Genomic DNA, 22639 nt, shown 5'->3' with positions numbered 1-22639 from the left:
AGAGGCAATCACAAGTGTCGCGGCTGGTGACCTCCGTCATGACAGCAATCACTTCCTCTATTGCAGTTGGTCTGCAAAGTAAAAGAACACTGTTCATTTTGATGCCGTAATGCTTTATATCGACCTGAGAGCTTTTATTTTGAAAATAAGTGAACTTGGATCTGAAGATTGAAATAACAGCAGTTCAGTATATCAATGAAACTTATATAAAAAACATTCAGGTGAACAGTAATACAGCAAATTCAGTTTCATCTTATTAAAAACATCGACTATAAATTTTCTTCATTGCAGATAAACCAGATATAATGAACGCAAAGTTTTCTAACTTCACTATGCAAATGACGATATATTGTAGGACTGTTTGAGGAGGACTCACTAGTGGAAAAGAATAATTCTGAAGTTGCTCCGGGGCATTAACACAGTCCAAACAAACAGCCCATTCCCCACCGGCAGGTTTAGAACAGGCAGTGCACTTGTAGATTTAAAGATGCCTTGGCCACCTTTGCATTCCACTGTTTAATAAGACTTTTCAACAAGTCTGCAATCCTCAAACTGTCAGCAGAGGTTACTTAATCCTTATCGCTCTGACCTCCAGTTTTATACAGCTGCTAAAGCTGCAGGGCCTGAGCAAAAGGTCAGGTTTTATTTGGTCCTGATCGTGTCACTGTGCAGCCTCGCAGCATTCAGGAGGGGACACTTTGAAGTTTTATGCGTGCATCGGGTCTACGACTCGTCCCTCGGCATAATGATGTCCATAAAGAAAGACAACATTGATCTCATAAGCAGGTTTATACGTTTAAACTCTAAGAGACGAAGGCTACGAGTAAAGTAAACATCTTTTTCAAATATTGCGCTGTTAAAAGTCAAAAGTTGTTAAAATGAGCCTATAACAAAGTCCCTTCTAATCATACAGGCTGACAAAAAGGCTTTTTAGTCACATTTTGAGCAATTTATTATTTGAATTGTCAGTACGTCAACTTCAGATTCTGCTTAAAACACAAGTAACAGTAGTTTGGTTGTAATCACTGTCAAAAAGACAAAGAATTTCCTTAAAATTTGATTCACAGTTATCTTATTGTGATATAATACATTTCAAAATTGGGGGTGTATTCGATATTTTGCTATGTTTCATATTTTTGGTCATATTACAGTACATCACTGGATGATTTTTTTCAAAATAAAAGACTTAATGGTACAGTGTCTCAGTCTTTATATAGTCAATACAATTTCTAGTGGTTTCTCTATTTCGCATACTGTAAAAATATATTCTCAAATAAATAAATATATAACATAAATATATGTATCTAAAAAGGAATAAATAAATTGTTACACTTTGCTCTGTTTAAACAGGTCTAGACACAGGTAAGAAAAACAAAACAGAATTCCTTCAAAGTCCTTCTGAACAAAATGTGGCTCTCTGAAGCAGCAACCAAATGAAAAGTACCAGGTGGTGATGCTGCAGATTCCCACAGATGACACATGGACTGACTGACGTCTCTGTCCGACACACGACAGAGGAGATGCTCACTGACCATCCAGCTCCGTTTCCTATTCCGCGCAGGTACTTGTGAGGGTCGTCCGGCCCCCGAAACAAATGACCCCCCTCATGCCAAGCGTGCAGACATTCTAACCTGTCGTCCTGGCTGCTGAGAGATGGCCCGTGCATTCCTACAAGAGGCCCCCGGTACCTTCATCCCCTGCCGGCCAGGCTGCTGTCCACCAGCTTGCCCAGGCATCATCCCCTCCTGCGTCCCTCTCTCTCTTCTCTGCTCCCTGCCTGCGAGGGTTTTCAGCAGCTATTCCTGATCTGCACCAGGCCTCCCCTGCAGGTCTCAGCTGTGCCCCAGGATGTCTCTGTACAGCTCCGGTACACGGTCAGGGTCCACGGGCCTGGGCAGGAAGTGGGTAAATTTCTGGTGTCGCCTGGATTTAGTCCCATCCCTTGGTGTCCCATCTTTGTTTAATGCCACAAAATAACGCGTCCCTTTGTCTCCGTGCTTGTAGAGGTTGGAGGAGTATGTGTTGTACCAGTTCTCCTCAAACTGCTCCCTGAAGACACATTCGGCCGAGAGCTTATCCTGAAAACAAAGGAAGCAACACACGACACATGTCATCGTTTCTTAAGAGACATCTTCCTGAGAAATCAAATCCTCCACAAGGGAGAGGCCTGGTGTCATCCCAAGGACAGAAATGTGATGTGAATAATCAAAGGTGATACTTACAGAACCATACAGCTCTCCTTTGTTGTTCATGCCTAGGTAGAGTCCGCTGTCCACCCCTCTAATGCTTATCAACCCAACAGCAAGACTTATGAATTCCAAAATACCTGGAGAAGAATAACACAGTTGTTCTGTACACAATATGTGGAAGATGAAAGAAAATGATCACTAATCCGGATTCAGCAGATTAAAGCAAAATTAATACATTTCAATAAAAAGCATTAGAGTCTTTGTTAATCAAAAAGTGTTATTTACTCATTCCTTTCCGATGATTATTTCTATAACTACATCATTTGTTTTATTATAGCTGCTGCCTACTTTATAATACTTTACTTAATTTATTTATATTTCCATAATAAAAAATTGATCTTTACCAAAACGACTGTGGTCCTTCCTCGTCCCCTGTACTGTGCCATCCGGAAGCATTTCTAGGTGAAACCCAGTCCTGCAGTACAACTGTCTCCTCCTCAGGATCCCTTTGAGGTGCGTTAAATCCGCTGCGGTGCTCCGGGAGAGCCTGTCCCCGGGTACCAGGTGATCCCCCAGCAGCAGCGTGGGACTGTCCCCCAGAGGGCTCAGGAAGAAATGGGACCCGACGTGTGCGACACCGTCGATTCCGTGCAAGACGCCTCCAACTTCCCCCAGAGCAGGAGCAGAAGCGGCGGCAGCACCCATCGCGTCAGAGCTCAGCGGGTAAAGTTCACTGAGGAGGTCCGGAGGGTGCGTGCTCTTGTTTAGTAGGCTACCTGCTTCCTACTGTCACTTATAGTGCATGTTTCCGTCCACCTCCTGCGTTACTGAGCTCACGACCCCGTGGTGCAAGGACGCGTGGACGCACGCGCTTCCTCTCCTCCTCTTATCCAGCATGAAACACTCACCGGGTTCTTGCACCGATTTCTCCCCCTGTTCTTCCTCCTTCTCTACCGCTGCGTCTTCTTCATCAGCTGGAGGTGCGGTTGCTCCTCATGTTGCATTACCTGTGCAGCAGTGGACGGTGATGCCTCGGCCCCTGCAGCAGAGGCGGATGGAGCGGTGCGGGCTGGAGAAACGCTGCAGTGCAGGTGAAGCAGCTCCGGGGAGGTTTTGCGCTCAAAGTGGCAGGGGTGGTGAGGCAGGTGCAGAACCACAGGACTAGTAATGGGCGGGGCAGTCACAGTTCAGACGTGCCCTGGCAGGGATTTTTCCTCTCTCTCTCTCTCTCTCTCTCTCTCTCTCTCTCTCTCTCTCTCTCTCTCCTCTCGTGTCTCCCCTGTGAGAAGAGAGAGAGAGAGAGAGAGAGAGAGAGAGAGAGGGCCGACGGTGGGGCTGCATGGGGTCTTCCACCTCTGAGCTCTGACTTCTAAACCTCCTCATAGTAAATGTGTGAAACCTTAAATAAAAAGCAGTGATGAGACATGATTTTATAATTAAGACATTAACAAATAATCCAATATTTCCTTCATGCACTCTCATGAATGTGACGCCCTTTAATCCTGGAGCGTCTTGGAATAGCAGAGCTATACCCACGGCGTTTCTCGCGAGCTCTCTGCACTGTGTGTGTGTGTGTGTGTGTGTGTGTGTGTGTGTGGGTTTGTGTAACCCTGTAAACAGACATGGCTGCCCTGCGCAGGCTGATCCCTTCATTCACCACCGGCTCCGGAACAGCAGCGCGGCGGCAGCAGCCCTCCTCTCCTGCGGCCAAGGCGCTAAAAGTGATCGCGGCTGGAGCGTGCGTCACCGGAGCTGCTTGTTCTTATTATTATTATTGTTATTACTATCGGGGCCCGGTGGTCGGTAGACGCTCCGGACTGGGGAGCCGCGTCGAGGCTCGACTCTCGCATCTGCTGCTGCCGTCAGTTTCTGCCACCGACAAGGTACATTGGAGCAAACTATCCAGCAGTGGAGCTTTGGTGACAACACCGTTTTGTCAGCAATCGTGTAAAAACTGCATAAATCTCTATGTGAGTTTCGGTTTCCGTGTAGGAACACAACGCTGATGACCAGAGAGAAACTGCATTTCCGGTCATTCTCCTCTCTCACGTCTTTACGCACGTACAGCTACAAAGATAACAGTGATATACATATGCATGTTATTAATAATAAAGATGAGGTCACTATCAGGAGCTATCCACGACCTTTGGTGCTGAAATGGCAAAACGACCCAAGGCATCTCCTATCACGCGACTTAGTGATGGCTACCATTATTAACAGTTTCGCCTGCTTTAGCTTCAGAACTATTACATACTACTTATGAAATGAAGAGAGAATATATATAGTATAGAGTTTTTATGTTCTTGATGAGGTGGACAGGATTAGGTTGAGTGTGGTCTAATGCAAAAGCAGTGACCTGGAGCTTTTAGTGTGAATTTGTGTCGCCACTACATCAGAGAGCAATTCATTATTGATTAATTAAGATTAGCAACATGGTCATTTGCGAGGTCATAATACATGATGTTATTTCTAAAGTTGTCATTATTTTTGGCAACTTCATGGAGCTACAGCTGTGGACAAAACAGACAAATGTCCCCTGAGATTAATTATGTTGTATAACTAAAACTAAGCCAGAAGGGAAAAGGCCGATGGGAGGGGGTGGAATGAATTGGTGTGTATATTTTCAAAGTGTAGCCTGCTATTGCTAACTTTTCCTGGATTACCTACCCTATCTTCAATCAACTGCTAACAAGGTGATGAGGTTAAATGTTTCACAAATCCAGCCACAAGTTTATAATGAGATGGGTATGTTTGAGTTTATTGGTTAATCAGTGTCATCAAACTTCACGATGCAGAGAAGATTGAGCAACATTATGACAAAACACAATGTTGGAAAATACATCTGTGGAGTTTAGGAACCTGTCATCTGCACTTTCTCATTAACTGACAGATTAATCCAAGTCATGACAACATTGCCAGGAAACAAGGAGATTTGTTTTACTTATTCTGTCTTCCCTGTTCAATGTGTAGTTGGCTCTATTAGCCAGTACAACAGCACTTCGTGTGACATGTGTTGACAACATTGACATGACTTTCACAGATCACAATAAACAAACATGTAAATAAGACCTGGCTTGTCCGCCTCTGTAGCTACAGGAGATTCCGTTTGCGATATCTGCAGGTAGGACGAGGAGGAGGGTAAACTTGACTGGTGTCCACAGGCAGCAGGAATTCAGGGACGCAGGAAACTGGACACTGGGGCTTGGCGGAAGGACATTTGATGAGAGGTGGGGGTGGTTAGAGGGGGTTTAATGGTTAAGCAGAGGGGGGCACACATTCCCTGGGTGTTTGCTCGGTGCCCAGTGGACCTGGCACCACGCCACCTGACGGAGAGATCCACTCTGTCCTCACCAATCTAGCCTCCTTATCTGAACCGTTGTAGGGACATTATCTGGTGAACGGGGATGAAAAATAAGGCTGACATAACATGCGCCCCATTACTGAATTAAAGCATGGGTCTCTTTGTTGTCCCATGTGAGTGAGCGGCTTTTCGTGACAAGAAAAGCTTTCATGGATTTCATGAAAAGCATCTTTCAGACAGTATTATCACTGTTGATATGATTTGCTATATTTCAGAACAGTGTGTGTGTGTGTTTGTGTGTGTGTGTGTGTGTGTGTGTGTTTGTGTGTGTGTGTGTGTGTGTGTGTGTGTGTGTGTGTTCACAGGCCAAGAGCTACGGTCTGGATGTTGGAGATGTGTACATGTCGTCCTCTGAAAACAGATTTCGTCTGTTCAGTTCAGTGGAGTATGACGGCCAGCTCTACATGACTCCACTCAACTTCATTGAATCTGTCACTCTGAGTGAACCTAAAGGTGAGTGTGCTCCTGATACTCAAAAACATTAAACTCACACAGCAGGTTCTTTAACTGAGGACTGAGACATCAACAATTCCTTATATTATTTATAACCTATTAACAGCTGCTATATCAGGTCACACAGGTCAATTCATATTAAGTCATTTGTTAAGCTGATAATTCATTCTTTGCTTAAATAATTTATCAACCTAACTCCAAACTGTCTTTATAGGGAGTTTATATGTCACAAACCATTTATTTTAATGGCTTCACGCTTGGCGTATGTGTTCTTAGTGGCACAGGGAAGGGCAGTGTTGAATTTGGTGTGATTGGACATGCAGTGCATTCACTTTTAATAAAATTTGAATAAACCGTCGACCAGTCAGTCGGGGCAGGGCCGTGTGCCTTTAGTTTGCAGAACGACTCGACTGCCTTCTTCTATGTCCTCTGATGAACTACAGTATCCGCAGGTCAACATTACCTCCTGATCGTTTTGTAAATCTGGTTGATTTCATTGTATATATTATCTCGGGCTGACACAGACATTCAAGAGAGTCACAGGTGCTGATCTCTTTCATGACAACAACATTAATAGAACAACTTACTCTATACCAAATTATCTACAAATTAAAAGCCTAAGGTTCGATTTGCAGCTGAAATGCTTTATATCGAGCTTCACTACAGAGCTTTTATTTTGAAAAGACGTAAAGTTGGGTCTGTAGATTGTGTCGTTTGCATAACAGACACCTGAAATGGCCGTTGTCCTATGTATGAAAAAATAAGTTAAGTAAATCATTCAAACATATATATATAAGCCACATATGCAGTTAAAAAGCAAATCAAGTTTTGTGTTATGAAAAACATTGACTGTAAAATCTTCACTGCAGTCAAACCAGGTAGGATGAACACAAAGTTTTGTAACATCACTCTGCACCATCAAATAGTAAAAAGTGACAGTATACTGTAGAAAATGCATAATATGACTAAATTACTTAAGACAAACATTGCATAATAGAGTTTTCAGTGTGATGTCTTGAAATATCTCCAAAGTTCAAAACCAACCAACAAAGATTACATTTATAATTGCTTAAAAACGAATAAAAAGAAAAGATAAATATATTTATCAACTCATTATTTTTCCATCTGTTGTAGCAACAGAGTCCTATCCATGCTGATCCTTTACGAGTTATGGGTTGGGGGCAGTTGACATCAGACAAGAGGAGGGGTACACCCTGGACAGGTTTCATCACAGGGCTGATATATAGAGACAAACAACCACTCACACTCACATTATAAGATTCACTTTCTTTATTTTGCTTGTACTGTAACTAGGTGCTGCACTGCAGGTGTAACTCAGCCTGCGTAATCTTTGCAGCTCTGAGGAATCAGCTTTATTTGTCGGCGGCCATTTGCTTAATTACACTTCCATCAAGTCATGGGATATGCCCCCGCTCCTTCATCCTCCTATTACTCCAGATTTGTTTTAGAGGCCTCTCACTGTTGTTTCCTGGAACATGTCTAGTTGCTGAGGGCCTGGGAAGTGTCATCAGACAATAAGTTGCAGCTTGAAGTGCCTCAGTCATAATAACCTGCATAAAGATAGACATCTTTACCAGCAACCCCACTTTTATGGCTCATTTATGTGGCAACTAAAACTCGCAGGGACCCAGAAAGACCAAACAACTGAACATGGATTTCATGAACGTGATGATGAGACGTTGTGATGAGAGCGATTGATTAGGATTTGTTGTGATTGTTGTGTTGAACATACATTGAGGAAGGAAAACAAGCAGCACTTGTGGAGGAGCACTTCTTCAGTTATTATCCACTTGGTTGTGAAGGCTAATGTGTTGCAAAATGGTAATCATGGTGTTTTATGGTTATATTGTGGTTGTAAAAGAGAGTTTTGCCATTCCTGGGGATATTTAGGATGACCTTGGACATGAACGTTATGCATCAGAGATGGTTTTAATTCCAGACTCAACAGAAGGAGCACAGTCCGATGCAGTGAAAGGATTAAGTCAGAACTTAAAGTGCTGTCATGTAAATAATTAATGTATGAAACATTACTTGAAAGATCAGATACATATCTGCATACACCCCTCCTTCCTTATTTTTGTGGGGAGCGAGCCATCAAATATAAATCATGATCCCAGCTTTATAGGCAGGTTTTAAAATGCGTCAATGGACTGTTATTGTCACCGTTATCAATGTGATTACCCAGCCAGGTGTTTTTTACAATGCGTCCATCTTATCTGCTGCTTTATTGACCATCGGAATGTGTCCAGCGAGATATGCAACTTATGTTGCTGTCCACGTAAACACCGGTTTTCACTTTTGTTTTCTAGGTCTGTTTCACGACATATATAAAAGTATCGAAATTAAAAACCCACAAAGACATCAGCTGCTAACGATTAACTGTCTTTTCTTTAGGTAGAAAAGCTTGGAGGTCACTTACTAAAAAGGTGAGTTCTTTATTTTATTTTTTACAGTTTACAACTCCTATTAATACAAGATATATTATAATGAAAAGGCTACTGCAGTTAAATAAACACTCAATTTTAATAAAATACTCTTGGGGAAGATTCTGTGTTTTACCTCTGTGCTGCCTGTAATGTCAGCAAACACTGTGTTATGTTGTTGAAACCCGGGACTTAGAAATGAATGAGTGATCAGGGATTTTCCTTTTCTCTCTCAGGATTTGGACAAGATGTTGGCTGACACTCCGGCTGTTTGGAAAGGATCATCCAATTTGTTTAGGAATCTTCGTGAAGGAGGTAAGGAACCTGCTTGATGTATAAGAGATGTTTACATAAATCCCTTAAATATTTGTAATTGCCCTTTTATTTTTTAAGGCGGTCACATTTAGGTCTTTCATGTGTTGCTCAGTGTGCCCTGTTGTGCACGTCAGCCTGGTGTGATGCAGAGCAGAGAGGGTGTGCTGTAAATACTATCTTATCTCTCCATCAGCCTGAGGTAGATTTATTCCCAGGTCACCTTTGCGGGAAGGCCTAGTCCATTTAAAATATACAGGATGTTCCTCCCTTATATTTTAATAAAAAAAATCAAGTAACAAAAGGAAGTTTCCTGTAAAGAACAGTTTATGATTTTGTACTAATTGAAGGAAAAATTTAAGTAAAAAGATAAATCATAAATCTTTTTTTTTTATAGACAAATGTCATATGAATTGTTAAATGACTGATGACTGAAATTAATTGGAAATAATTATTTGGAATGGTGCATCTAACCTTCTATATTTTCCCAATAATTAATAAAAGAAGCAAAAGATTTAGTAAATAAAGTAAAAATGTATCAAAAGTTATTGGGCCATAAAATCAAGCCTTAAGAAAAGTCCACAAGTTGTTGTAGACAGTTGTTTATTTGCTTCTTTTCCCCAAATTGTTACTTTTATGCATTGAACCATGCATAATAAAAACTTTCAGAAAAACTTTCAGAGGGTGTTTTTTTTGGAGAAATGTATTTATAGTTTGGGTAACTTTAATTGTTTTCAAGCATAATGATACATTTCATCACCATTAAATTATCCAGGAGTTGTTTATGTATCGTATTTGCTGTGTGTGACAGCTCACTGAGTATCTTTAGGTTTGGTCTGACAAAATTAACAATTAAGAGATCTCACCTCAGGCTGTTGAAAATGAAGTCAACCTGTCTCTGTATACTGTCTGTGACGACTTTTGCGCATTTAAAAAATATAATAAATCTAATAATATGCAGTCCCAAGAGAGGCAGAAAGTTGGCTTCATTTAAAACTTCCCCCCAAGTAATTTTAAAATACCAGTAAATTAGCATAGAGAAACAACAAGTTAACATCTGTGATGGCTCTGTCTTTGAGCACTGCACAATGGAAGTCTTGATGATTGTGTTTCAACCGAGAATCTGACTGAACTTGATGCGGGCAGTGAAACTATCCGCCTCCTCGACTGCAAACCTCCGTTCAAACTAATGAAAGTGAAGTCGTCGTTGTGAGCGTACAGGTCTCTTTTAATTTCCCCACCTGGGCCTGCACACTCCGGCTCGGTGTGTCAGACCAGCCAGCGGAGCATCAGATCTCACTGCTCTGCTCTGTCTCTCTCTCTCTCCTCTGTTGCTTTAGCTAAGTGCCAACGCTGGGATTTGGGGCTTTAATCCTGCTGTTAAACTTTGCGGCTTTGTCAGGGGGAAAAAGGACGGGATTGATCTGCGAACAAAGCGTCGCTTTAGAGAGCGAGGGAGCTGTTTGAACCCAGCTATGTTGAGACATGTCCCACCGGCCACCCCCCTGATCACCGCGGACATTATGAAGCCCAAGAATGGCATTGGATTACATCTGTGGGACTGCCACTCTGTATGAAGTGTTTCTGTGGAATTCTTTGTATTGTCTAACAACATCTACTCGAGCTCAGAGGCTGAGCTGCAGGGAGGAGGAGGAGGAGGGGGGGGGGGGGGTGTCCCTCCAGGAGTGAAGGTGTGTGGTATTGGTGAGACATGGTTGGAATCTTAAAAGTTTTTTTCACCCTCCCCAACCCATTTAAGCTTTAGAGGCTTTGAAGCCAGGGATCTGTTGTCATTATAAGGCCGTACCTGCCAAACAGCAAGAGAAGATGGAGCACTTTGTCAGGGGGAATTTCTCGATGAACTTTGTCTAATGGCACGCAGCACTAATTCTCTTTTTCACACCTCAGCTTGTACATGTGTTCCAGTGGTTTTTACATCGTCCTATTAGCTGGATACTTCCCGCCTCTAGAGGAATTGTAAGACAGAGTAAAAAAAACTCTCCTCTGTCACCAGTTTTCTTTTTGTCACTTAAATGCTCCTCTTTCTGAAAATATCTCCCTGCAGCGAAGCCTCTACCTGAATTATTTTCCCATAACACCCGGAGCACTCACCCAGAACTATCTGAGCTGGATTCTCTATCTTCCCCGAGCAAACAAAAGCTTGGGAATGCTTTCAGAGGCAGAGGGGAGAAGCCTCCCGAGTCGGCTGAGATGTCTCCCGACACTTACTCTTCCCCTCTCCGTGTCCCACAACAAAGGGAGCTGGAGGATGGGACACAGAACCCGAATCGGCCATTCTCAATCAGTGACAGATCACTTGAGAATGTATTACACCTTGTTACCCAAACACGATCAGAGGCCGTGGGCTTCAAATTTGTTTGGGTTTGTGTCCAGATAGGTCAGCTCAGTTGTAAAGCCTGTGTTTGTGTGAGAGGAACACCAAGCATGAAAGAGAAGGCACCTTTTAAGATGTTATCAGTGAGAACGAGGAGATTACTCTTGTCTGCAGGCGTGCACTGTTTCTGTGGACGGCTTATTCACCTCGGCCGCCTGACTTTGAACATCTGTAACCGGCTTGTCCTTAATGCTATTTGATGCCGTCTTGTGTGGAAAAGGGAACATCTTGGTTTTTGTTTCTCCTTCTTTTGTTCAGGTGTCATCAGTTACACAGAGTACCTCTTCCTGCTCTGCATTTTAACAAGTAAGTCAATATTTTAACTCACTTTTGAAATATTACAAGCAGTGTATGAAGGGTGACTTTGAAATTGATTTTTGCGTGTGATCTCAGAGCCCCATGCAGGCTTCAGGATTGCTTTCAACATGTTCGATGCAGATGGGAATGAGATGGTGGACAAAATGGAGTTCTTGGTGGTATGAGCCAATTCTTGATAACTAGTTATATTGAAATGTATTTGATCACTTGTTACCATCTACATAATAACTTGTCGGCCTTACCCCAGCTTGAAGAAATCTTCCGCAAGAAAAAGGACAGAAAGGAAGTGAGTGAAGATGTGCAAAGGTTGGACCAGAAGGTATGAGTTCCAGAACTTTACAATGGGCCAAATGAATGTGTGTAATGTTGAAGTTCTTGAAGAAACTTTCTAGCATCTTTCAGCTCTGTTGTTCTGGTTTTCCACTCTGCAAGGTTTTGTCATCATCTTTGTTTCTAGCAGCAGGAACTGTCAAAGCATAAAAGGCTCTGACAAATTCAAACCAAAGGCTCAATTCAAATCAACAGAGACAAAGTTAGCAACTTGCAGGGGCAGAAAGTCAAACATATTTAGGGATTTAGGGATTATAGAGATTTAGGGAAAACTGTTGAGCAGGTATCTGTTTAAGGGAAATCTCTATAAGATTCCCTATAACAGATTCTGCACGTGACTTTGCAGAATCTTTAAACGAGGGACAAGATTCTGGGACCGGAAGGCCTCTGGTTTCCATTTCCAGTTTGTCCAGTCACGTTTGAGCAGGCTTTGGTTGCCCACATGTGGAGAGCTGAAGAGGAACACATCGATCAAAAAGCATCAGATATCTGTTTTTCCTTTAATCTGCATTCATTGGGAGATACCTGCTCAACACAGTGGAGCAATTCATAGATTAAGCTGCAGGTATTTGTGTCTGGAGCTGGTGGAGACCAAAGCAGAGGCAATAGAGTCAGAAACATGTCTTGAATGCTCATGTTTTTCTGTGTCTGCTTGAAATTTGTAAATAAGATCTTTTTTCTATATCAAGTTAATAAGGTGATGATGTTGTTTAGTTGCTCAAATGCAGACATCCATCCTTAATGTTGAATTTGAAGCAGACGACTACGTGGTAGGTTTTTTTAGCAACACTTGCGGTTTCCTAGAAAGAAGACGGGCGTAGGGTGAATGTGGTCATACAGGGTAAAACATGTCTGAGGCTTTCATCTCTGCAGGGCCGCCCTGTGCCGCGTGCAGGTGGATGAAAACAGGCAGACCTGAATGGAGCGATAAGAGCGACTCTTTGAGGTCTTATCACACAAACACAACATGGAGGAGCTTACTCTGCAGGGACAAAATGTTAGCATCTCTGGACGGTCTTGAATTAATCTGACGCCCGTATAACCATCAAAAAGATCATTAGAATGGGTCCTCTAGATTTGGAAGTATAATGATGCCTGGCAAGAAGTCGAGTTGAGGATGAAGACTGGGTGCATTCATGAAAGCTTAAGGCAAGGAGGTTTAATCCTGGTTTAAACTTGACGACTTTAAATTACAAACTCATCTGGATCCATGTTCCTCTTCTACAATACGTTGTGATTTATGAATGGATCTTCTGTCATGCATACACCTTCTCTCTTTTTTTGCATTTCAGCTCCTGCAGCTTTACGGTCAACGCAAATCCCAGCCGCACACTGTGCGTATTGTTCTTTTTCCCTGGAGGAAAATGAACTGTTCTACTTGTTGCATGTGTTTCTGGCATGAGGTCTCTCTAACCTGAGATTGTTTCTGCATGGTGAAAGAACACACATGTCTCAGGGGCTGACACCTCCCGTGTTTGTCGCTGTTAACGCCACACAGCCTCATTCCCGTTCAGTGAAATTGAAATGCATCACTACTTCAGCATTATCTGACAAATTGTGTGTGGGGGGGCCGCAGCGCAGATGATTTATGTACCCCCGTCTTTTGTCAGCGCCGGGAGAGCGATTCCACTTACCTGAAGACTGACAACGTCCGGACCCCCATGTTTTATTTTTACAGTTTCTTGAGGAGCGGTATTTGGGCTCGGGTTTCCTTTTGAGATGGGTTTGACCATGAAGGTGCCCGTCAGAGAGGAGACGCAGCGGTGGGAAGAGCACTCAGCACACACAGAGAGGTGCCTACAGCTAACCCAGGGAGAGAGCCACCTTTTCAGTGCGCTGTTTGAACGCTGTACCTTAAGGTGTGTCTCTTTTGTTTTGATTCCTCCCACCGTACTGTAGGTAGCTCACCAGCAACAAGTTCAAAAGTCAGTTTTTTTTTTTTCAATAACACACAACAGGCACGTCTTCAGTGCTGCGGTTGGGCATTCCCCCGCTATCTCCTGCCTGCAAGTGTGTCGGATCCTTTCACGGGACCGAGCGTGGTGCATTAAAGAGTTGTTCTGTAATTAGCTGTGGGATCATGTCGTAAATCTCCCCCTCTCTGGTGAAAAGCTACGAGGCTCAGAGGAAAAGCTGTTTTATCAGCATTCTCACATTTCCCCTCGGGGCTCGAGAGAAGAAATAAAAAGAAAACTTGAATAGATAAATAGATATTGTGAAAGCAAGCGAAGCAGTACATGAGAACACGTGTCGACCCTTTTCACTGAGGTGGTGTCGACACTTGACATCGAGGCAGCGAAACTGAATAAGCGATATAAACATGGGTTGGTTTTTACCTGGGAGTGAGGAATCCTAGTGTTTCTCTGATGACAGATGGTGTGTGATCTTTTTATCGCAGCAGTGTCGACACCAAGCAAGCAATTACAAGCAAAGTGTTGTTGACAGTTGTGTTTGAGTGTAGCTGTAGGTATATCACACCCACGGCGGCTGAGAGGATGAAGTGAGCAGTGTAAACCCTAATAATAATAATAATGATGATTGGTTAATCCCAGAGCAGGAGCGTGACCTCAGGGAGAAAATGGCACCGAGTGGCTTCATTGTTCCAGACAATAATGGGACAGGGAATGTGACGTGGACAAAAGACTAAAGGAAAATTCCAATAGCAAATTAATATCTGCATCTTTTTCACAACATTTCCTTACTGGTTGGTTCAGATGCATTGTGAACCTGGCAGCAATCACGCCTCAGATCTTGCGACGACCTGCATGCTTTGGACATGTGTCAGCTGTGTTGGCTCGTCGTCCTGCCAAGTGGCTGCATGCATGGCTGCAGAGCAGGCTCATGTCAGGGCTGACGGGCCTCACAGACACTGGTGTCAGCCCCGCTCTGTTTCTGCTCGGTTTTTCTGAGCAGAAAGATGGATGTCAGATTGTTGTCTCAGTGGATTGCATGCTCACCTGTCTGTCTGTCCTCTGCTGATGTGTCTCCGTCTCCTCACCCTGACTCTACCTTCCATCCATTTCGATTCCCCTTGTCCTGTAAACAAGATGTCAATTGTCTTCTAATAGTTGTGCTCCAACTGCTGCCACAGGTTCTTAGAAAAGAGAGTCAGCATGCGGAGGCCCGGGGCATGTGGGATGTTCTCAGACGTGGCACAAGTCAAGTCCTATTTTCTGATCTCACCGAGGTAGTGAAGCGGCTTCTAAGATGCCTCTTCACCTTTGAATATTACACTTGTACAGTAATACTACACAGCATCTCCTTCTTTACCCTGTGTCTCTCTTTACTGTTAGTAACCACAGTGGAACATGCTCATGATTGGTGCATCTGTCTTCTTGTTATCAGGAGATCTCACTGAGCTCCTCTAATGTAAAACACCATATGCAACCCAGGGGGAAGCATGTGTAATAAATCCGCTGCATGTTTGTACCATGAAGAAATGAGAGAAATGCTGGCCCACTGTTTGAAAATTAACCATTAACTCAGAGTAATTATTGAAAAGCTCAATCTGGCTATTAACTAACATCTTTACTTCACGTTTCAGCTGGTTGAAATAAATGTCTTTGTTAATGTTTAGCTGACACAACAGTGTATCCCGGCTGCTGGAACTGAGATGAGATTTTGTGCAAATGTAGACAAAATGCATAGTGCATTGTATTATTTTGAATTGTTGTTGCTATTTTACAAATCACAATATAGGTGGATATTTAAAGCTATGAGGGTCAATGAGGCAGCTAACGTTTGGTCCTTCTGGTCAGGTGGATGAGAAGACAGAGACGACGCTGCTGGTGCATTTCTTTGGGAAAAAAGGCAAAGCTGAATTGAAATTTGAAGATTTTTACAAGTGAGTTGAGAAACCTTTTGATTTTAATTATTATGTCCCCGAGAACATTCTACTCTCTCTCTCTCCTATATAATTTTCACACCATGCAAAACCTCCCAACAGCTCAACCCTCAGTGGTCTTGTTAGTGTTCCTTTGTGCATGTGAGCTCAGCAGCTGCCGCCCGTCTCGCTCCTCCAGGTTCATGGACAACCTGCAGACAGAGGTGCTTGAGATCGAGTTCCTCTCCTACTCCAAAGGCATGCCCACCATCAGCGAGGAAGACTTCACCCGGATCCTCCTACGCTACACCAACGTGGCCGACGTCAGCGGGTACTTGGAGAACGTGCGACACAGCATGCCGGATGAAAAGGTGCGCTGATTTTCCGTCAGATTCCCTTTGTGGGATTCTAGATGTAATCCAAGAAAACGTCACAAAACTGAAGCCACAAAACACCCCCTTGGTTCCCCACACTCCCCTCATGACACATAAAGTGTGAAGAATAGTTTGCCTGGCTCTGTCCACAGTTAATCTCACACCTTGTGATTTTAGGGGATGATTGACTTAAATTCCTTCTACTTTCTGTCTGAACAGTCCCAAAGTCCTGAGGTGCCTGCACAAAGCCAACAAAATAAAAAGACACAAATAACTTCCAAGGTCTCTAACCCAAACCAAAATAAAAAGGAATCTAACTACACAGGCTTAACATGCTCGCTTTAACGCACGGAAAGTAACTCAATTATATTTCGAGTTACGTTATTTTGTTAATTCAAAACGAGCTGAATTTTTTCCTGAATAATCTCATTAATTTGGGAAAACAGAGCAGATATCTTTTTAATGAAATGATTGCAAGACACTGTTTTTTTTTAACAAGAATTAATCTTAATATTGCTACAGATGGATGTAAAACCTAGAAACAGAATTACTTATATATATATATATATATATATCTACACACACACTCAAATATACATACTATAGTAGCTTATTAGTATTTTACTGCTCTGTTTCTTTTCTTTACCGCTGTGTGAATAAGCTGTTGAGTGAAGCATCCTCATTTTGAGCTGTAATGTGTTCTTCCTCTCGTCACGCTGACCCGTGTGAAAAGACGCCAGCACCTCCTCATCCTCCTCGAGGAGCCTGTTGCTAGATCTCCATTGATAATCAAGTGGGTCTCATCATTAGGCAGAGAGATATTTTATGGCCCTCACCTTGTCCAAACAGCAAAGCGTCACAGATTAGTCATTACTCCGTTTGTTCGTCTGTGTGCGCCGCCTGTTCAGCGGGGGCCCCGGCGGGAGGAGGAACTGGTAGCTGTGGGACGGTTGAGTGGACATCAATGGGCTCCATGTTGGAGTCATCAGCCAGGCCTGAGATGTTTGGGGATTCATCACTTTTTTGTTTTTGTTTGTGCAAGTATCAGGTTAATCTGCTTTAGAAAAGTTTGCAAAATGGCCTGACCTCTTCCCAAAAGCGCCCCCCTCCCACGCCCCCCTCCACTGCTGACAGCCCGGCGTGTCCATACTGCGCAGGGAAAATCCAGCAGTGTATACTTTTAAGTGTTTGGGTGTGTTATCTATCTGATGGCTACACACACACATAAAGGATCCCCCCCCCCCCCCCCGCAGGATGAAAGCAAGCATATTATTATGTATGGTGTGAATCGGAGAGCCATCCTGAGCTGGAGTGTTGACACATGTTCCGACCCTTTGCTTTACGAGGCACTTTACATTTCACAAGGTTAATGTTTCATCAATAAAGACGTAGTTTTCATGTTGTTATCTCTCTGCAGGGAATCACCTTTGACGAGTTCAGGTCCTTCTTCCAGTTCTTGAACAACCTGGAGGATTTTAAAATCGCCATGCAGATGTACAACTTCGCCAACCGCTCCATTGGTCAAGGTAAAGACGAACAGGGCAAAAATACATTTAAGTCATTGGATAGTTTGAGTGTTTGACTATTTTCTCCTCATATTGAGACCCACTCTTTGGTGCAGACTTTTTACGTCCACTCAGGAGGTTATGTTTTAGACCCTGTTCGTTATTTCCATTTTTCAATTTTTTTGTTTGTTGAATTGTTGGAGGGTGTGCATTATAACATGAAAACTACTGGGCAGATTTCCATGACACTTGATGAAGGGGTCTGGACATGGGCCAAGAATGATCACATTCAAATTGGCCATAGAACATTGCCAGATAAGGCAAATTTTTTTTCTTTTTCTATAGTTTTCCTAGGAAATAACTAATGGATCTCGATGAAAAGATCTGACACAGTTGGGGGACTGAGGGTGTGTAGTTTGGTGCAGCTTATTGAATTTAAGTGGACGGTTGTGCTCTTAGTTTTGAGTAATTATTGGTTATTATAACATGTTATAACTACATGGCCAAAGTAATGTGGACACCAGTATTTTACACCCACTTGTCTTTGTGGAACATACTCTAAAAACAGCATTTTTTTATGTTGAAACGCGGTTTGAAGGATTTGATCTCATTCAGCCTTGAGCACCAAGTGATGTTGGACAATAAAACCTGGAGTTCAGTCTCTGTTCCAGTCCCTCCTGTAGGTGTCGGATTGGGGTAGAGGTCAGGGCTGTAACAGTCATATTCTTCCACTCCAAATGGAAACCATTTCTTTTATAGACTTGGCTTCGTCCACAGGGGCGCTGACTCCTCGGTGGTATGGTGCATCTATTTTCATCATTTATTTGTCGAGTGTAAAAGAATCTGATTAAATCATCAGGGTCATTTGTCGAGGTTTGAAAAGCTCCTTCAGAGCCAGAGAGGACATGACGCACTTCTTTTCACAGTCTCAGAGTCCTTCCAAGTGAACTGACCTTCCTGACCTCCACCGATCAATGAAGAGCCACTTCATTCGTTTAAGTTGTTTTACATCTCAGAAGCTGCCATTCACTCAGGAACAACATTTGGTGTCTGTGATGTCTCGTCCTGTAAAAAGCCAGTTTAGCCACGGTTTTATGATTTAATTCTGTTTTGATCAAGCAGCTCAGTCCGTCTCTCAGTCTTTTTTACGAAAATTCATCTCGGGTCGGCTTTGCTTTTGTCTTTATGTCAGTAGGTTCAGGAGACACAGCTCAGAATCTCAGAGTTTCAAAGTGGCCTCCTACTTCATCTCAAAGATTACCATGAACTGAGTGAAGCTCACCCTTTGCCTGCAAGCAGAGAGATTAAAAAAGTATTCTTATATCGTGTGTTTTTTAATGTCATATTGCAGAGGAGTTTACCCGAGCTGTCTACGTGGCCACGGGCATCAAACTGACCCGCCACTTGGTCAACACCGTCTTCAAAATTTTCGACGAGGATCACGACGACAAACTGAGCCACCAGGAGTTCATCGGCGTCATGAAGAACCGGCTGCATCGTGGCAAAGGGGTGAGGCAGCATGAATACCATTTATCTATACGGTTTAACGAAGGAGGCAGGAGAGAAGTACCTGCTCGACCTTCTCTCCTCCTCCCTCGTCAGCCTCAGACGTGTTCTCATTCTTTCTGTCGGCTATTTCTCAATGTGTAATCTGTGTAGAGTTTCCAAAAAGAGCTCAGAGATGGACTCATGGCTGCAGAGTCACGTCACATATAATCTGAAGAAGGACAAACAGGCAAATGTGGCTCTATGCTGAGCTCGGAAATGCATGTTTATTTTCAAAACAGGGTGCTTTAACACAATTAGGTCCGCTTAGGCAACTATTACCAACACAAACACCATGTTTCCTGTTTAATTACAACTTTAAGTAGGCCCTACTTATGTCTTTTTTTTCCTTTAGGTAATGGTACACTTAAACACCTCCATGCCATCATGTCTAAATTACACTGCTGCCACTTTTTATTACTGAAACACATCTCACCTCAATGTGTGGGATTAGTGATGTTTGTGAAATCATACTGCCACCTAGTGGGACATCAGGAAAATGGTCTAATCAGCTTTCTCCTTCTTTCTCTCTGTCTCACACACACACACATGCTCACAGGGTGTTAGAGTGGGGGAGAAGTTCGTCTCTTTCAAGTCCTGCATGAAGAAGGAGCTTTCAGGCAAATAGGTAAAAGTCCTCTGTCACTGTCAGCCTTCTCTTATTAATGACACAATAATAAAAATGTAAGAATGATGTCAGTGTGAGGCGTGAACACGCAGCATAAACTCTCTAACACAGTTTCCAGCCACACATACTGCAGTATACAGTCAGTCTTTTCACATGTGATTTGAGAACCACGCTCTCCTCGGCCCAGAGCATTAAGTTACACTGTAATATTAACGCCTGATCAACTGCCACCAGATACCAGCTTAAGTCTGCATACATGGGCAGTGAGCAGTGCAGTCTAAAGCCGTATAAATGTTTCAAAGGAAATGCACCTCTCTTCACAAGGCTCCATAATTTGCCTTTGTAACACTTGGGAAAGGACTGGATCTGAATGAGAATGCAACATGAAAATGTCTTGTTTGAGAAATCCGGGAATTTTGTAAGAAAATAAATAAAATAGCCTCAAAGCAAATATATATATATATACACAAATTCAAGAGTTGTTTGCTACTAATCCTGTATAGAAGTGATGATTGCTCTCATTGTTGTTTGACCTGGCTCAGGTTAAAACCTTTTAAAAACAAACAGACACAGAGAGGGACTGCTATAGACCTTTTATCAATATCTAGTTAGACCGCCGTAACTGAAAAAGAGCGTGAATAAATAGGGCTAGTGATACACAACAATTTCTTCATTTAAAAATAGCCAAATTACTGACATTTTAGCCAAATGACAGTAATGACAGTAAAGCGTAACTGCTGTTTAGCAGAAGCGGAGAAGAAGTAATTTCTGGAAAAAGAACAGTTTTATCTGGCGAGGATTAATATACTTTATAGACATGGGATTAGTTCAGATTGGTACATAGATGTGTGTGCTGATGCCTCATTCACCATGTCCATGTAATTTCTGATGCTGGTATCGATAACTCTCTAGTAGAGAGTCTAGTTTTTCTCTGTTCAGAAACAACAGCACCTCTCAGCATAGTAATTAACACATTATATATAATTACTTTAATCTTCACCAGAACATGACATAAAAGTTGTAGTTTTAGAGATTATAAAGGCTTCTGCTGATAGTCTGTATCATGCTCCCCTGCTATGGTGTTCACGACCTCTGACCTCTTTATCCTCGGACTGTTCTGGTTTTGTGATGTTTTTTATTGGATAATTTTTCTTTCCACACTGTAAAGAGCTTTTTTATATTTGTATGATACTTTTTGTCTAAGGAAAGCACTGATTTTCCCAATGGCTTAAACTTTTCCTTCTGTTATGATGCAGCTATTGCATTTCCTCCATTATGTAACTAGCCTGCTAACTTCTTTAGACAGATGATTCTCATTTGGCAGATTGATACTGTTTTCTCGCACTTCTGCAGAACTGCTGCTGAACTCACTGATCGCTACGAACAAGAAGTGCTGGGAGTTTTTTCGCACTCTACTTCCTCTCTATCTAACTTCTGCTGTTTAAAATAAGAAAGAAATGCCTGCAACTTTAGTTTAGATGAGATAAAAATGATGCAGCCCAGTCCTCCTTCCCAACAACAGCACTCTGTTGGTTTACATTCTAACCCACTCGACTTCACCTTTTCTCTCTGTTCTGTCACCAGGTGAAGATCCCTTCATCAGCAGCATGTCTTACAAACGGAATGAACCTCCGCCTCCTCCCTCGTCTCTTATCAGGCAAAAGGGTTCATGCATGCTACAGCGTCTTAATGCATTCAGTTAGAAGTTTTCAAATACACAGGATGTTGCACAAACAGGAAGTGGTCGAGCTAATGTGAAGCTCTTGCAAGTGCTCAAACAAACAAAAGTGACCCATCATGAGAACATCCATTGAACTGGTGGTGCTGCAGGACTCTAAATTGCACTAGTTACGGATGCCTAACCACTGTTTGCCTGTTCAGAACTATTTATTGAATTATCTAAATGTAAATATATTTATTGGTTGTAAGATTTCTAGCACAGATTTGACATATTTATCTAAACCCTTATCCTTAAATCGTATTGCCGCTTTTCCAGTGTGCGTTGTTTGTCGGCTCTGCAGCCCCCTGCTCAGATCATCTTAGGACAGCAGCACCTCCCTCCCCCCTTCATCCTCCTCCTCCCTCTCCTCCTCCCCCCCCCCTCCTTAAGCGCTGCAGCTAAAAATCGTGCAGGAATCCCTCAGAGCCAGCAGGCCTGAAAGCAGGCACCCCGTCTGTGGCGTTTTCCACTCTTTAACTACAGGCAGCTAACAGCGTTAATCATTTCTTGGCTAGTAAACACTAGAGCTATTTTTATGCCACTGGCAGGGATGACCTCTTCTATGAATATGCAAAAAGAGTTATCAAAGCCATATGTTTGTTTCCGCTCTCGGGACACTCAGCTTAAATTAGTGTTGGTTTTAATGAGCAGTGGAGTAACTTGACCTTCCCTTTAAGCTCTGTGAGGAAGAGTTTACACTTGATCTTCTTTACACTTGTACTGTGCGTTGCTGAGGAATTCTTCATGAGTGTCGTTCCCTGCTCCCGTGTTTGCTTTGGGTGGAATCATGTACTGAAATAGACTGAAGATACCGACATGTTACAGGCCCTAATATTAAACAGACCAATGTATTTGTATTTCTGCTGTTCGAATGTCGAATGTTCTGATTAGTTAGTCTACCTCTAGAAGAGTTTTGGAAACTTCTCTCCATAGGTCATTCTTTTAGATTAGGCCTCAATGGTTGATGTTACAGCGCTGAAGCATTTATGATGACATGGCGCAATAAAATCCAAGATGAAATATTTGGCTTCCTTGTTATTTTCTGCTCTTGCTACGACACACATGCTGAAAACTGCTTGTTCAGTTGCTGCTTTCACACCAGTCAGCTGATAAAGTGAGTGGCTCTCAACAGACAAACCTCTTTTTCTTTCCTTTTAACCAACGCAGACTGATGGCAGGAACACTGTCGAATAAAATGAGCTGTTTCATCCTTAACCAGAAGGCGAATCATTAACAGTATTA

General features: G+C 42.7%; 2 protein-coding genes across 5 annotated transcripts; one reads left to right on the top strand and one right to left on the bottom strand.

Moving 5' to 3' along the window:
- Positions 1–229: 229 nt before the first annotated feature.
- Positions 230–3410, bottom strand: fgf20b (fibroblast growth factor 20b). The gene is made up of 3 exons (XM_062393819.1): positions 2594–3410; positions 2223–2326; positions 230–2078 (listed from the first exon to the last, which is right to left on the bottom strand). The coding sequence occupies exons 1-3, from the start codon at positions 2892–2894 to the stop codon at positions 1833–1835; spliced, it is 651 nt and encodes a 216-aa protein (XP_062249803.1). The 5' UTR covers positions 2895–3410; the 3' UTR covers positions 230–1832.
- Positions 3411–3706: 296 nt separating this feature from the next.
- micu3b (mitochondrial calcium uptake family, member 3b) lies at positions 3707–22417 on the top strand. 4 transcript variants are annotated; one of them, XM_062393814.1, is made up of 15 exons: positions 3707–4072; positions 5856–6003; positions 8419–8450; positions 8684–8762; positions 11413–11460; positions 11548–11630; positions 11720–11791; positions 13095–13136; positions 14894–14989; positions 15561–15646; positions 15825–15996; positions 17417–17525; positions 18856–19013; positions 19609–19677; positions 21262–22417. In XM_062393814.1, exons 1-14 carry the CDS (start codon positions 3812–3814, stop codon positions 19675–19677), a joined length of 1455 nt encoding a protein of 484 aa, XP_062249798.1. In that variant the 5' UTR covers positions 3707–3811; the 3' UTR covers positions 21262–22417. The 4 variants fall into 4 exon arrangements, with proteins under 4 accessions (XP_062249798.1, XP_062249799.1, XP_062249801.1 ...); XM_062393815.1 differs by lacking the exon at positions 13095–13136; XM_062393817.1 differs by lacking the exon at positions 14894–14989.
- The last annotated feature ends 222 nt before the right edge of the window (positions 22418–22639 follow it).

Source organism: Platichthys flesus, chromosome 8, assembly GCF_949316205.1.
Source record: "Platichthys flesus chromosome 8, fPlaFle2.1, whole genome shotgun sequence".
Lineage (NCBI taxonomy): Eukaryota > Metazoa > Chordata > Actinopteri > Pleuronectiformes > Pleuronectidae > Platichthys > Platichthys flesus.
Note: the sequence above shows the minus strand (reverse complement) of the source record. Positions and strands in the feature narration are given on the sequence as shown.